This window comes from Pan troglodytes, chromosome 1, assembly GCF_028858775.2.
Source record: "Pan troglodytes isolate AG18354 chromosome 1, NHGRI_mPanTro3-v2.0_pri, whole genome shotgun sequence".
In the NCBI taxonomy this organism is placed as follows: Eukaryota; Metazoa; Chordata; class Mammalia; order Primates; family Hominidae; genus Pan; species Pan troglodytes.
Window position 1 is genome coordinate 206919961 of NC_072398.2, and position 15672 is coordinate 206935632.

The following is a 15672-nucleotide window of genomic DNA, read 5'->3' on the forward strand; positions in this document are numbered from 1 at the left end:
GGTGGTGGTGCAGATACAGTTGCTGACCCGCAGGCTGGGAGGCCTCTAGGGATGTCTCAGGTGAGGCCTTGAGAAGCCTGGTCAGAGCCAAGGCAGGAAGACGTGGCCCAGTGAGGGAAGAGGAGGACGGCTGGACCTCCTACCCACTCCATGACTAGGCCTATAGTCTAAGGACCCAGAGTACAGTGCCCCTCTGGCACCCCCAGCTCTGAGCCCAGGGAGGCTGCACCTGCTGGGAGCAGGGAGTATGGGAGCCGTCAGGATCCCTGACAGCTGCAATAACAAGGCTGAGACGTCTTCCCAAACCTGTAGATCTTCCAGAATGGAGGTGCTGAACGGAGGGCGGATCCTTCACATGGGGCAAAGAGAAGAGCTGGCCCCACAGTGTGGCCTCAAGGCAGGGCCCGCCCCTGAGCCCCAGACTCCACTTCTGAGTCCCCATCCACCTCCTAAGCTCCCATCCCGAGAGCCCTCACTCCCTTCCCTGACCCCTGACCCCTGGCCCCTCGACACGTCCTCACCTCAGCTCCGCCTCACCGAGGCCCCAGCTCTCTCAGTGAGACCCAGGCCCTTTACTGAGCTCCCTCCTCCCCCAAACAGGCCCTCCTCCTTTGAGTCCCCTGACCCCATACAGGGACCCATCTCTCTTGCTCCTACTTCCTCAGAGAACCTACAACTCCTCACCTTGTCACTGGCTATGTCCCTAAACCCTCACTCCCTCATTGAGCCCCAGCCCCGCACTGGCCCTTCCCTACTCCCCAAGCCCTCTGTAAAGGAGAGTTCTCCACTGCCTTGGCAAAGCCCTGGAGGCCACCACCCCCACCCAAGGCCTGAGCTGAGCCTCACCAGCCTCTCTCTCTGCCCAGCCGGGGTCTCCAGACCCCCCAATTTCTGTGGTTCCCAGGTGAGACCAGGACCCCCCCACAAACTCAATGGCCCCCCACTTCCCCTCCACAGGGAGGCTACTGAGGTCCTCGAGACGTCGGAAGATCCTCTACACAGACCGCCAGGCATCCCTGAAGGTGTCCTGCACCTACAAGGAGGACGAGGGGCTCTACATGGTCCGGGTACCCTCGCCCTTCGGACCCCGGGAACAGAGCACCTACGTGCTTGTGAGAGGTGAGGGCATGGGTGGGCGCAGGGTAGCAGCAGGAGCCCAGAGACCAGGGCTCTGCCCCTTGTTTGCTGTGGAACCTTAGGCAAGGGCCCTGCTCTCTTGGGGCCTCAATTTCTCTGCCATAAAATCAGGGCTTTGGGTTGGGGTCTCCAAGACTCCTCGTGGCATCCTATGACCCTCCAAAGGGACGTGGCCCCAGAGTTAGCCTGGCTGGAGCCAGGGAGGCTGGGAGCTGAGTGTGGGGCTGGAGTGATTCTGGCCACTGCTTAGGGCCTGGGTTCACATCCTGGCTTTGTTACTTCACCAGCTGGGTGACTTTGGGCAGGTCACTCACTCACCTCCATGAGACTCAGTTTCCCCATCCAAAGAGGGGAAGGCTGTTCTGGGGCTGGAATTAATTATTCCACTTGTTCAGGTACTTGGTGTAAAATGGGCCCCCAAGAAATGGTACTGTCATCCTTCCCTCAGATACTGCTATGGGGGTAGTGGGACTAATATTCAGGCCCCAGTCCTCAAGATCAAAACTGAGCCCCTGCAGGATGGATGAGAAGAGGATGCCGGGCGGGAGTGGGAAGGGCCTGTCACCAAATGGCCACTGACTAGAAGGGCCTCCCTCTCACCCCCGGGTTTCAGATGCCGAGGCCGAGAACCCCGGGGCCCCAGGCTCCCCGCTGAACGTCCGATGCCTAGATGTGAACAGAGACTGCCTCATCCTGACTTGGGCCCCGCCCAGTGACACCCGGGGCAACCCCATCACTGCCTACTCCATTGAGCGGTGAGTCGACCTCGTGAGTGGCAGAGGCCCTAGGGGTAGAATTCTATCTGGTGGTGGGAGCCACAGCAAAGAGGAGGCCCCATGTCTGACCTCAGAGAATCCCCACACCCCCGCTCCTCAGAACAGGACAGGAGGCAAGCTGTGCTGTGTCATTTAGGGGCAATGGAGGGGCATCCACACCTCCAAGTCTTTGTCATGCTGATAACTGGAATTCTATGCTGGAGTCGGCCACTGCCCTGTGGACCCTCTAGAGCTGACCCGGAGGGGCAAAACGGGGAGTGCTTGAACCCTGAGCACAGTGAATTCGTGGGCTAGTTTCCTTCCCAATGACAGAGAGAGATGGAATAGCACTGACCCCAAGGGAGGACGCAAACAGGTAGAGAGGCCAGAACCTCCGGCCTTTTTCCAGTGTGGCCGGCTCCGAAGGCCCAGCTTGAGAAAATAGCTAATGCTGCCACGGACAGGCTAATGACCGTGCTAAGGGCATGCCTCATTTCTTTCCAACCTTACAATGACCCGTCTCTAAAGGGGAGGGGGACTATCTAATGCCCTCTTCTATAGATGGGGAAACCAAAGTATGTGGGGAGATGACTTTGCTCAAAGACACATTTGTCATTAGTGGTGGAGACAAGACTTGGACCCACATGTGACAACTACCTCAACCAGCTGGTAACAAGAAGGGTAATGTGCACTGTCGTACTGCCAGGGACAATGGTACCAAGAGGGTACAGAGAGCCCAGGCTTGGAGGGTCAACCTGGAATGCATGCCAACTTAGGGAGGGGACAAGCTCAGGTGAATCCTAACTGTGTGACCTTGGGCAGGTCTTGTCACTCTCTGAGCCACAGATCCTCCATGTGTGCAGTGAAGGTGACCACACGTGCCCCCTAGGACTTCCAGGGAGATAAAATGAGGGCTGGGTGTGTAGGGCACAGCACAGTCACAGGCTCACGATGATGCCCCATGAAAGGCATTGCTGCTGGTCAGTGTCAGAGATGGTGAAAAGGTCTCCCGGGGGCCCAAGGTTGGAGCCAGGCTCTTCCATTGGAGAGAAGAACTTTAATTGGCAGAGATGAGCTGGGCAGGCTCCCCCAGTCAGAGAAAGGCCCTTGTAGAGGCTCACATTGGGAAGGTGTGCATTGTGGGCAGGGGCTGAAAGGGGGGGCCTGTCTCCAACAGGTGCCAGGGCGAGTCTGGGGAATGGATCCCCTGCCATGAGGCCCCCGGAGGGACTTGTCGGTGCCCAGTCCAAGGCCTCGTCGAAGGTCAGAGCTATCGGTTCCGGGTGAGAGCCATCAGCAGGGCAGGCAGCAGCGTCCCCTCCAAGGCCTCAGAGTTGGTTGTCATGGGTGACCATGATGCAGCCCGGAGGAAGACAGGTGGGTACAGAGGTCCTAAGCGACTTTCTAGAACATCAGTCAGAGAACCCTCAGGACTATCTCACACAGGAGACAATCCAGCCCTCAGGAGCCCCGAGTCTGGTGGAGGAAGCACAGCCCAGCCCTCAGTAAACACTAGTCTGATGAAGGAGAAAAAGGCCAGCCCTCGAGAACTTCCAGTCTGATGGAGGAGACACAATCCGGTCCTTAGGAACCCCTAGCCTGAGAAGGAAGATACAGCTAGTCTAATGGGAGAAACCAAACCTGTCCATGGGAGAGACCAGTCTGAGGGAGCACCCTACCCCAGCACCTGTCAGATGTCCTTAAGCTCGAGTGTGGGGACACGGCCTCCTCTCAGCCCTCGGGAGCCACGCTGACTTGGGTGTGCTAGAAGCTCCACCGTGGCAGGGTGCCCAGCGCCAGGCACCTCCCTCCTCCTCTCTGTCTCCACTTGTCCGAAGAGGAAGAGCATCTACTAGGGCCTGAGAGCAGCAGGGCTCCACTTGGGACTCCTGAGAAAGCTGAGGCCAGAGGGAGGGCACCTGTCTGAGGTTGCACAGCGAGGGCTGCAAGGCCAGGACTGGGACGGGGCAGGACGCAGACCCTGGTGTGGGGTAGCTCCTGGCCTAACTCCTCCTGTGCCACCCCCCACCCTCCCATGCTCCCTTCTCATCCTAGAGATCCCCTTTGATCTGGGAAACAAGATCACCATCAGCACAGATGCTTTTGAAGGTACGCGGGATCCTCCCACACGCTGGGCCTCCTGTATAGTTCTCAAAACTCTGGGACATGAGCTGGCAAAGAGGCAGAAGCTGTCCCTGTGCAGGGTGTGGGGGATGAGGGCAGGTGGGGCCTAGTTGGAGGCAGTCAGAGTGCTGGGGTCACTGTGGCCCATCTGGCTGTGGCCTTCCTGGAGGAGGGAACACATTGGGAAAAGTCCTGGCCAGAGCAGGGGGAGACCTGGGTTCTAGTCCCAGCTCTGCCCAGCATTGCTGAGTGACCTGGAGCCAACTACTGCCCCTCTCTGGGGGATGGGTAGGGGTGTAGTTCCCTCTTCCATGGAATGAGGCACTGAGATTAGGGGGTCTCTGAGGGTCCACCCATCTCGGTCCCGGGTGACTCTGATTCCAGATACTGTGACCATCCCCTCACCGCCAACCAATGTCCATGCCAGCGAGATCCGAGAGGCCTATGTGGTTCTGGCCTGGGAGGAGCCGAGCCCCCGGGGCAGAGCACCACTGACGTACTCCCTGGAGAAGGTAGGGAACCCCGAGGCCCCAGCCCCAGGCCAGCCTGAGAAACAGATGTGCTGTGGGACCCTGGGCAGTGTCCCCTGGGGAGGCCGTCAGAGAATGAAAGAGAATCCCCTGGCCAGAAGGGCCCAGGCATGGCCCTACACAGAGGCATGGGGATGGATTGAATAGCCTTTTGCAGCTACCTCTAGCCCTGGAAGCCAGTCACTGCTGGTCGTTCCTGAGGCTGTTCGTGGAAATACACAAAATACAAGACACAGACAACAATGACAATACGATCCACCACTTCCTGGGTACCTCCCTGCCCCCAAGCCAGATGGCATCCGACCACACATTGGGGCCAAGCACTTCTTGGTGGGACTATGTTGGGAGGGAAACAAGGCTGGTACCCTCCAGCCAGGGACAGGCACCAGCAGCACTTGCAGAGCCTATGGAGTGATTAGCACTAGGAGGTGGCTCTCACTGGGGACCGAGTGGGGGCAGGGGAGACCCCGGCGGGGATGAGGCAGGTCTTGTGGAGTGAACTTCACAGTGGAGAGGGGGCAGTATGGCGGAGTAGAAGACAGCATGGTGTCAAAATCTATTCAAATCCTTCCTTCTGCTGTGTGATCCTGAGTGAGTGTCCTAAACTCTCTGAGCCTCAGTTTCCTCCAGCATAGAATAGAGAACCTGCCCTGTGAAGATGAAATAAAACACAGCCCACAGCCAAAGCCAGCAACCCCTGGGATCTGTCAGTGCTTCCCAAGGAGGTGTTCTTGACTATCTCCCTGAAGTCAGAGACTAAGTTTATCTTCTCATTACTTTCTGTGCCCAGCACAATGCCTGGCACAAACTAGGTGGACAGAAAATGTTTAGGGAATAAATGAATTTAAAATTTCCAGGGAGGAATCTCTGGCTGTGGTTATCCAAACGGGCCTCTCTTTTCACACTCATGGGTAATCCTTTTTCTCCGACATAGGAAAGCTGTAGATAATTGAGGATTTGTTTTGCGAGGTGGTAGTGTATCATGGTGAAGATGTTGGCATCAGACTGCTTGGGTTCAAATTCTATCTCTGCTACTTACCAGCTGTGTGACCTTGGGCAAGTTACTTAGTTTCTCTGTGCCTCTGTTTCTTCTTCCATAAAATGATAATAATCATACACAGCTTGTAGGGTTAATGTGAGGATCAAATTAATTAGCACACATAAAGACTTAGAATGGAGCCTGGCACACAGTAGGAGCTCAGCAGTGTTCATGGTTTCTTATGGCAATTTCTTGTCCTACCTGGTCTAGGCCACTGACAGCCAGATGGGCTTGTGGGGGGAAAACCACAGAGCGTGGAATCAGTGGGTCCCCTTGTGCTTCTAGGTCTTAACTCTCTTGCCCAGACTCAGCAGAAAGGGTCTCTGGGTACCTCACTCATCTGTCTCACCCTGGGCTCTCCACCCTCCATCTGCCCAGAGACTCGGGGTTTCTGGCTGCCTTCTGGGTCCCTGACGCTGTGGAGAGTAAACAGGTTCGCAGCCAACCACACCTGAGTGAAGTTTCATACTATATCCACCAGTTATTGGATGTAGGACTTTTGGCCAAGTTACCGAAACTCTCTGAACCTGACTTTCCTCATCGGCAGAGAAATTAACACCTTCCTGCAGGGTTATTGTGAGAATTCATTCATTTATTCATTCATTTGTCCCAGAAACATAGATGGAGGACCTGCCATGTGCCAGTCCTGTTCTTGGCCCTAGGGACACGGCAGTCAGGGGAGGGGGTGCCAATGATAAATGGAGTAAATCAGTAGAATATTAAGCACAGTAGTGAGTGGTAGGCCCTAAGGAGAAAGACATTGAGCAGGGAGGGGAACTTGAAGTGTGGGGAGAGGAGCTGCTGACATTTTTAGATGGAGTGGCTGGGATGGCCTCCCCACTGCCCAGGAAGGTGAATTTTTATTAAAGGCCTACAGGAAGCCAAGAGATTTCTCAGGGAAGAACATTCCAGGCTGAGGGACCAGCAAGTGCAAAGGCCCAGAGGTGGGACTTGGACCCTCAGGGAACAGCAGAGAGGCACAGAGACTAAGGGCAGAGGGAACGGTGGCCAGACAGGCCGAGGGGTCAGGCCATGGGGAAGCTTTTGCTCTGAGGGAGATGTGGGGCTTGGGAGGGTTCTTGGCAGAGAGGGACCTGGTCTGACCCGTGCTATAAAAGGATCCCCCTGATGGTCATTTGAGACAAGACAGAAGGGGGTTATAGGTAGAAATGGAGGGGAGACCAGTCAAGAGGCCATTGAGATCGTTCAGGTGTGGGGTGCTGGCAGCCTGCATCAAGGTTATGGTGGGGAACATGAAGACGATAAGGCATGGCTGGTTTCTGGGTAAATTTTGAAGGGTGAGCCAACTGGGTTCATTGATGGAGCACATTTAGGGCATGAGACAAAGAGAGGAAGAGCCAAGGGTGGCTCCAGGGGTTTCACCCGAGGGACTGGAAGGATGGGGGCCACCAATGCAATGCAGGTGTGGGAAGCTCTGGAGCCGCGTTGTGGACAGGCTGGACGTGAGGTCTCTGTAGGAATCCAGGTGGAGAGGTGAGGAGGCAGATGGGGCAGAGCCCCATGCTCAGGGGCAGCCTGGGCTGAGTATAGAGGATCATGAGGGCACACGGGCTGGGGACAGAGATCATGGGAGGTGACCAGCACAGAGCCGGTCTGGGCGACCAGTTAGCCAATGTGAGTCCCTCTGTTTCTTCAGTCAGTCATAGGTAGTGGCACCTGGGAGGCCATCAGCTCGGAAAGCCCTGTGAAATCCCCAAGATTCGCCGTTCTGGACCTGGAGAAAAAGAAGTCATATGTCTTCAGAGTGCGAGCAATGAACCAGTATGGCCTGAGCGATCCCTCAGAGCCCAGCGAGCCCATCGCCTTGCGGGGCCCGCCAGGTACCCTCCTGATGCCGGGGGTCGGGGAGGAGGCAGGCCAGGCCAGGCTCAGGACCTGAAGCTGCAGGGACAAAGCCCTGCCCACTTCCCTGTCCCCGCTCCCTTCTACCCATCATGAAGCTGAAAAGCAATTTGATGTCAGGCCTGGGGAGTTTTAAGACATCAGAAATCACATTTCTCTGGGCAGGAGGCTCATGGAGGGAGAGAGCCTTCTGCCTTTTTCCAGATCAGCAATGCACGGGTTACAGAGCACAGCTGGGCCCTGCACAGCAGCTGTGCCAGCAAGTGGTCCCTCCGTTCCACAGGTCTCTGGCCTGCCCCTAGATCCTGCAGCTCACTCCCAAGCAGCCCCCTGCTCCCTGTCTGGTGGGGGTTGAGCTGTCCCACCTGAGCCCTGGCTTACCAGGCAGGACACCGCTCACCTGCAGCATAACGGGGGACCTGGGAGAGTCATTTCCAAGCTGCACACCTTGCTGTCCTCAACTGGCAAACCCATTGTTCTAAAGGGCCCCATCACTGCTCCCACCTCTGGCTCCTTCCTGAGTCTCCCAACTGCAACTGCATCCTGACCCCAGCTTCCCAGGGCTCCCATCTCTGAGGCCTCTGGATTCTGAGGTTCTTTACCCTCTCATCAGATTCCCTGTAGCTGCCATCACAATCAGCCCTTTAAAGAACCTTGCTACAGTGCCACCTATGCAAGAAAAGCCTGGTTTGCTGAAGGTCCCATTTGGGGAAGATTTCAAAGTTCTAGATTTGTTCTGCTTCAATAATTTAGAGGGGAAAAAAATACACACGCACACACACACACACACACACATACACACGCGGCACATATGAACAAGTTGGTGAGCAAGTGGTGCTTTTCTTTACTTCTGGTTAACATTTGGATTTGATTTGGGGCCTGGCCAGTGAGCAATTAGTCATCAGATGTGGGTAGTCTCTGGACCATAAACCACACTTAAATTGTACCAGGCAAGGCTCTGGTATAATTCAGAAAGGAAGGGAGGGCAGGGCTAGAGGTGAAGCCTTCAAACAGGTGAGGGATGAAGACCTGGGATAGGCAGGACCCTTATGAATAAGAAGAGAGGAGAAAAAGTGGAGCAGGTCAAGGAACAGAAGCTTGGAGGAGTCCAACGTTTGGGGGCCAAAAGAAAATAGAGAACAACCACAGGATGTGTAAGGAGTTTAGAAATAAAAAGAGAACTAGGAAGATCATGCACCTGCCATCCATCAGTCCATCCATGCATCCGCCCATCGGTCCATCTATCCATCTATTCATCCATCTATCCATCCATCTATCCATTTATTCATCCATGTATCCACCTGTCCATCCATCCATCCATCCATCCATCCATCCATCCATCCATGCATCCATTTATTCATCCATGAATCCATCTGTCCATCCATCCATCCATCCATTCATCCATCCATCTATCCATCCATCCATCCATCCATTTATTCATCCATGTATCCACCTGTCCATGCATCCATCTGTCCATCCATCCATCCATCCATCCATCCATCCATCCATCCATCCATTCATCCAACCAACCATCCATCCATCCATTCATTCAACCAACCATCCATCTATCCATTTAACAAGTTACAGCAGCCCCTACCTCAAAAAGCTTAGTTTCAGGGAGCCATGAAAATCAGTAGAGAAATTTCAAGGAAAGAAAACTGAGATTAAAGATAAGGACTGAGGAAACCTGTCAGATTTGGTGACTTTTGAGTGAGAGAGAGTGTGTGTGTGTAAGGATGAACGAGTGAGTATGCTTTTGTGCTTTAGTGAGGAAGCAGAGATGCTCAGAGGTAAGGGGAGAGAGGACTTTTAGGATACACTTCTGGGCCTAGGGAAGAGGTCCCAAAGCCCCCAGCAGGTCAGGAATTCATGCACCTTGATTGCTGTGGGAGCTCCTTCTGGCCTCTCCCCATGCTCCTCCCCTTCCCCAGCCTGTCAGACCCACGTAACTCAGCCTTCTCATTCAGCCCATGTTTCTATTTTTTAGCTACCCTCCCTCCTCCAGCTCAAGTTCAAGCTTTCCGAGACACACAGACCTCTGTCTCCCTGACATGGGATCGTGTGAAAGACCCAGAGCTCCTGGGTTATTACATCTACTCCCGGAAGGTGGGGACATCTGAGTGGCAAACAGTTAACAACAAACCTATCCAAGGCACCAGGTACGTCTGCCCACCCATAGCAGTCTGTTCTCACACTGCTATAAAGACATACCTGAGACTGGGTAATTTCTTTTATAAAGAAAAGAGGTTTAATCAGCTCACAGTTCTGCGAGCTATACAGGATTCTTTTTCTGGGGAGGCCTCAGGAAACTTATGATTATGGCGGAAGGCGAGGGGGAAGGAAGCATGTCTTACATGGCGGGAGCAGGAGAGGGAGAAAGAGCAAAGCAGGAAGTGCTACACACTTCCAAACAAGCGGATCTCATGAGAACTTGCTCCCTATCTTGACAACAGCAAAGCGGACATCCGCCCCCATGATCCAATCTCCTCCCACGAGGTCCCTCCCCCAACAGTGGGGATTACAATTCAACATGAGATTTGAGTGGGAGTACAGAGCCAAACCAGATCACCCCTCTTCCTGCACCAGGCATCCTTGAAAGGGGGCCATAATGATAATGAAGCCCAGCATTTCACAGTATTTACCCTGAGCCAGGTACTGTTCTGGCATTTTTCATATGTGAGGTCATCTAGTTCTACCTGCAAGCCTAAATGTGTAAGACTATTATTTTTATTATTTTACAGATGAAGAAACTGAGGCATGGAGAGGTTACATAACTTGCCAAAGCCCCCTGTAGCTTAGTAAATGGCAGGACTGGGACTTGAACCCAGATGGTCTTTTTCAACAAACCTTGTTGAGAATGTGCTATTTGCAGGACTCCATGGATAGAGATGACCATGCCTTGGTCTCATCCCTCCAGGAGCTTAAACCCAGAGAGAGGTGGGGAGGGCAGAGCAGTGGAGAGCTTTGGAGCCAGGGAGGCCTGAGTTCAGGCTCCATACCACCCCTCACCCTTTCTGTATCAGTCAGGGTTCTCTAGAGGGACAGACTAATAGGATAGATGTATATAGGAAAGGGAGTTTATTAAGGAGTATTGACTCACACAATCACAAGGTAAAGTCGTACAACCGGCTGTTTGCAAGCTGAGGAGCGAGGAAGCCAGTCCGAGTCCCCAAACCTCAAAAGTAGGGAAGCCAACAGTGCAGCCTTCAGTTTGTGGCCGAAGGCCTGAGAGCTCCTGGCAAACCACTGGTGTAAGTCCCAGTCCAAAAGCTAAAGAACTTGGAGTCCAATTTTCAAGGTCAGCAAGCATCCAACATGGAAGAAAGATGAAGGCCTGGCTGAGAGGAGCTCCCTGCAAAACAAGATTTGCTCTAGGAGAATGTTGATAGGTGAAGAGAGAGAAAGAGGTCCACAATTGGGTTTTATCAAGAAGGGACGGGATAAGAAGGACATTTTTCTCTAAGCCAGAGCATCCTTGCGTGTCTCTGGATGGCAATTCTCTTTGAGGGCTCTGAAAGGACTCGGTGTTTTTGCATCCCAGCATTAGTGCAGGTATTAACAGCCACATGTTCTTTTTCAAGGACAAAGCCCAAAGTCTTGAAGATGTACCATGTGGCGCTGGGTCCGGGGTTGGCTGCCTTTGCTTTAAGTTAGAACCTTTCCTAGCGTATTTGCATTTTAAGGGTGGATCTGGAAAAGCAAACATCCTTTAAAACCCTTAGGTCTACCCCCTCCACGGTGTCATCTCAGGCATTGCCATGGGATCAAGGGCAATATTTTTAGGGAGAATTGACCTGAACCTTCAAATTCTACCACGCTGGTGACCACTTATTCCACAAAGTTGTTCTAGCAAGTTTGGGAATGTCTCCAGGCTGTTTGTACATCCATGAAAGCTGCACATTTCTCTCCCAGGTTTACAGTTCCCGGGCTGAGGACGGGGAAGGAGTACGAGTTTTGTGTCAGGTCAGTCAGCGAGGCTGGGGTAGGCGAGAGCTCAGCCGCCACCGAGCCCATCAGGGTCAAGCAGGCTCTGGGTGAGTCCAAGGGCAGGTCCAGCCTGCAAACCTCCCTGGGCTGGGCAGGGAGCTGGGGCTCATAGATCACATCTTGGAGGGCCCAGTCCTGGTGGCCAGTGGCACATACGCCCTCTGAGGGAAACTGGAGCTGGCCCTGGCTGCCCTTTCCTTTGGGAAGGAAGTAACCATGGCTTGAGGCCATGGGATGGGGCCTGAGCAGCTCTGGGGGGTGGGGAAGCCCTCAGACCCAGAAACCTGAGGCTCCGATGCCCTCCTGAGGCACAGATACTACTGGCTCAGGGAAAAACCCCTGGAGTAGGGCAGGCACCAACTAGGGGAGGCTCGTCAGCTCCCTCAGGCCCCACTGTCCAATCCAGCCACCCCTAGGGAGCAGCTGTCCTCACCTCCTTACCTCCCTATAGCTACCCCGTCTGCCCCATATGGCTTTGCCCTCCTGAACTGCGGGAAGAATGAAATGGTCATTGGGTGGAAACCCCCCAAGCGTCGTGGAGGTGGCAAGATCCTGGGCTACTTCCTGGACCAGCATGACTCGGAAGAGCTGGACTGGCATGCGGTCACTCAGCAGCCCATCCCCACCCGGGTCTGCAAGGTAAGGCTGGAAGGTGACCCCATCAGCAGCCCATCCCCACCCGGGTCTGCAAGGTAGGGCTGGAAGGTGGACCCAGCCTGTGTCATGACTTGTTTAGCAGCGACCAGAGGGCACTGCTTGAGTCTTGGAGTCTGACAGAGTCTGACAGAGGTCTCAAGTTCCCCTGCCTCAGCCATCGAGAACATTTTCCAGTGCAGACCCACCTTGAACAGAACTGTTTAGAGCCACCAAGCTTGAGCTGGGATTGCTTGAGCTCAGGAGTTTGGGAGTTCGAGACCAGTCTGCAACATGTTCAAAACCCTGTCTCGACAAAAAATACAAAAATTAGTTGAGTGTGGTGGCACGCACCTGTAGTCCTGGCTACTCGAGAGGCTAACACAGGAGGACTGCATGAGCCCAGAAGGTTGAGGCTGCAGTGAGCCATGTTCATGCCACTGCACTCCAGCCTGGGTGACAAAGTGAGACCATGTCTCAAAAAATAAAAATAAAAGCAAAGCCCCCACAGACCGCCTGCTCTGAGTCGCTCCCCCACCACTGCTTCTGTTCCCCATCCCTCCTCCAGCCTCAGCCTCATAGTTTGTGTTTCTGCTCTTAAAGGTCAGTGACCTTCATGAAGGCCACTTCTATGAGTTCCGTGCCCGGGCTGCCAACTGGGCAGGTGTTGGCGAGCTGTCGGCACCCAGCAGCCTGTTTGAGTGCAAAGAGTGGACAATGCCCCAGCCAGGTGAGAGGCCTGCAGGCCTGAAGTCCAGTGCCTGCCCTTCCCTCCTTCCCAAACCTACCCAATGAGATGAAGGTTGCCGCACTCCTCTGTGCATTCAGGCTTGCGCTGTTTGTCCTGCACCCCAGGCCCCTGGCCCTTGCACACACCCACTCTATAATTCCTGACACAAATGGAGTCCTAAGCCTGTCTTAAAGGACCCCTGACCTGGGCCATCAACTGGCCCTGTATCCCCAGCACAAACTATTTCCCAACTCGAGAGACTGCCTGCTTCTAGCCATAGACCAATCTCCAGCCCCAAAGGTGCACTGCTAGGGTGAGTAACTAGTCCTGGTTTGCCTGAGACTTTCAGTTTCCTACTGAAAATCCCAAGTCCCAGGAAGCCTCTTAGTCTTGGACAAATGGACAGTTGGCCACCCTACCCACTGCTCCCATAACCCAGTAAGCCTTCTCACAAATGAGCCCCTCACCTCCCACTGAGGAAGGAGAATCACACCCTTCCATCATTTTGTTCAGCTCAGTTCTGTTTTCTACACAAAACCTCTACCTCAGTGGCAGATAACTTAAAACATATGATGCTTTCGACAACCACAATTATAAACAACGAGTATTTATTGGGCCGTTACTAGGTACCAAACACTTTTCATAAATTATCTCACTAATGCTCACAAAAGCACTATATTATAAGAACTATTATTATCCCCATTTTACAGACGAGGGGACAGGAACAAAGAGGCTAAGTATCTCATCCAGAGTCCCCATATCTGGAAAAGGTGGAGTTTTGACATGAACCCCAGAGGTCTGACTCTAGAAGTTACACCCTTGGCCCCGACACTAAACACTGAAGCACTTTAGAAGGATTAATGCTGTCTGGGATGGGGATGGGGAAGGTCAGGGAAGCTACCGGGAGGAGGGGAGGCTGAGCGCATTTTGAAAAGTTAACCCTGGTTTCAGGCCCAGAGCCAGGCTTTGTCATGATGCCAAGGTTGGCCCGGGCTTGGCGACACCCAGAGCAGGCCCTTCCTGGCTTGACTGTGACTGAGGGATTGACAAGCTTGTTGACTGACTGCTGGGCTTGCTGCTCACCTGGCTGGCTGCCTGGCTGCCCAACTCACACATCTCTTCCCATCTCTCATTTGTCACAGGCCCCCCGTACGACGTACGGGCATCCGAGGTGCGGGCCACATCCCTGGTGCTGCAGTGGGAACCCCCACTGTATATGGGGGCTGGGCCTGTCACAGGCTATCACGTCAGTTTCCAGGAGGAAGGCTCTGAGCAGTGGAAGCCAGTCACCCCAGGCCCCATCTCTGGCACCCACCTGAGGGTAAGTTCTTATGCCTTCATCTTCTGACTGGCCCTGAGCCTTCCCTGCCACTAGAGCATCAGAGCTGGAATGACCTCCAGACATCACTGCCCTCACTTAATGGCAGCAGAGGACCAGAGAGGAAGAGCGATTTACCTAGGGTCACACAGCAAGTTGGAGGTAGGTCTGGCTGGCTGGTGCCCATATCCTGCTCCATGCTAGGCAGGTGCCTCCCTAAAGACTCACTTGCTATCAGCCAGGTATATCAGCATTTGCACATGTATATCCCTTGACCCAGGAATTCTGCTTCTGAGATTGAATTATAGAGAGGTAATTAGGCAAACGTGTAAAGATCTAAGGACAAGGATGCTTCTTGTAGCCTTGTTTGTAACGGCCCAAGCTGGAAACAACTTAAACGTCCATTAGTAAGGGTGTTGCTTAAGTTAATCACAGTGTACCTTAAAAGTAGAATCCTGTGCCAGGCAGTATAAAGAATAAGGCAGTTAAAGGAACAAGACAGTATAAAGAATGGAGATGGACAGGGCATGGTGGCTCATTCCTTTAATCTCAGCACTCTGAGGAGGCCGAGGTGGGAGGATGGCTCAAGCCCAGGAGTTCCAGACCAGCCTGGGAAACATGGAGAAACTTCATCTCTAGAAAAAAAAAAAAATAGCCAGGTGTGGTGGTATACACCTATAGTCCCAGCTACTCGGGAGGCTGAAGTGGGAGGATCACCTGAGCCCAGAGAGGTCCAGGCTGCAGGGAGCCGTGATCGTACCACTGCACTCCAGCCTGGGGGACAGAGCAAGACCCTGTCTCAAAAAAAAGAATGAGGTGGACCTACATGCATGTATTGACACAAAAAGATATCCATCCTATATGGCTAAGAAAAACGAAGCAGAATACAGAGTAGGATATTTATATGTGAATAGCATATAATATATATAACATGTTAGATATAATATAGATAAATAAACATGTATGCAGATACATGTTCCTTAATTTAAATGAGAAACAAACTCTAGAGTCTTTGGCTAAATGAGAGGTCTAACGGAATCACTAGTTTTGTTCTGGAGTGATGGTTGTTTTAACTTCCACACATGCAGGAGGTAAGAAAATCACAAATAGACTTCTCCTGGCCTAACCAAGACAACTCACAAATACTTAGACATATCAGGAAACAAAGATGTCACTTGAAGCATTATTAACAGACACAAATTACTACCTTAGACAACCAATCAGAGTTAGACTTCCAGGTGACTGAAGGCCACTTTCACAGGCCATAGCATCTACACCTAAGGCCAATGTGTCTCAGGGCCTCCTTTATTTGAGGAATATTTGTAAGAATGTTATGTGGATTAGTTTCCATTTTCTGCAGCCCTAGGGAAAGGGGAAGTATTTCTCCAGCCCATTTTCCTGGGTGCTTTTCCCCAGCAGGCAGGAGGATATGCAGATTTCAAACCCATTCATCAACATTTCATTAGGGAGCACCCAGAGGAAAGAAGGCAGGCTCAAGAAGCCCGTAACAATGGCAAAGAATAAGATACTAACAAATAGGATACGGTGCATGTCCT

At 53.0% G+C, this 15672-nt stretch overlaps 1 protein-coding gene across 2 annotated transcripts in view; it reads left to right on the plus strand.

The window, feature by feature from the left end:
• Nucleotides 1–15672, plus strand: part of MYOM3 (myomesin 3) — a 56768-nt gene that overhangs the window by 18660 nt on the left and 22436 nt on the right. For both annotated transcript variants that reach the window (XM_524608.8, XM_009450786.5), the window contains exons 10-20: nt 958–1119; nt 1751–1892; nt 3070–3269; nt 3948–4001; nt 4401–4528; nt 7243–7426; nt 9436–9607; nt 11361–11482; nt 11887–12074; nt 12672–12798; nt 13941–14119. In XM_524608.8, coding sequence (XP_524608.5) covers nt 958–1119; nt 1751–1892; nt 3070–3269; nt 3948–4001; nt 4401–4528; nt 7243–7426; nt 9436–9607; nt 11361–11482; nt 11887–12074; nt 12672–12798; nt 13941–14119 — 1658 coding nt within the window. The remainder of the gene's footprint in view (nt 1–957; nt 1120–1750; nt 1893–3069; nt 3270–3947; nt 4002–4400; nt 4529–7242; nt 7427–9435; nt 9608–11360; nt 11483–11886; nt 12075–12671; nt 12799–13940; nt 14120–15672) is intronic.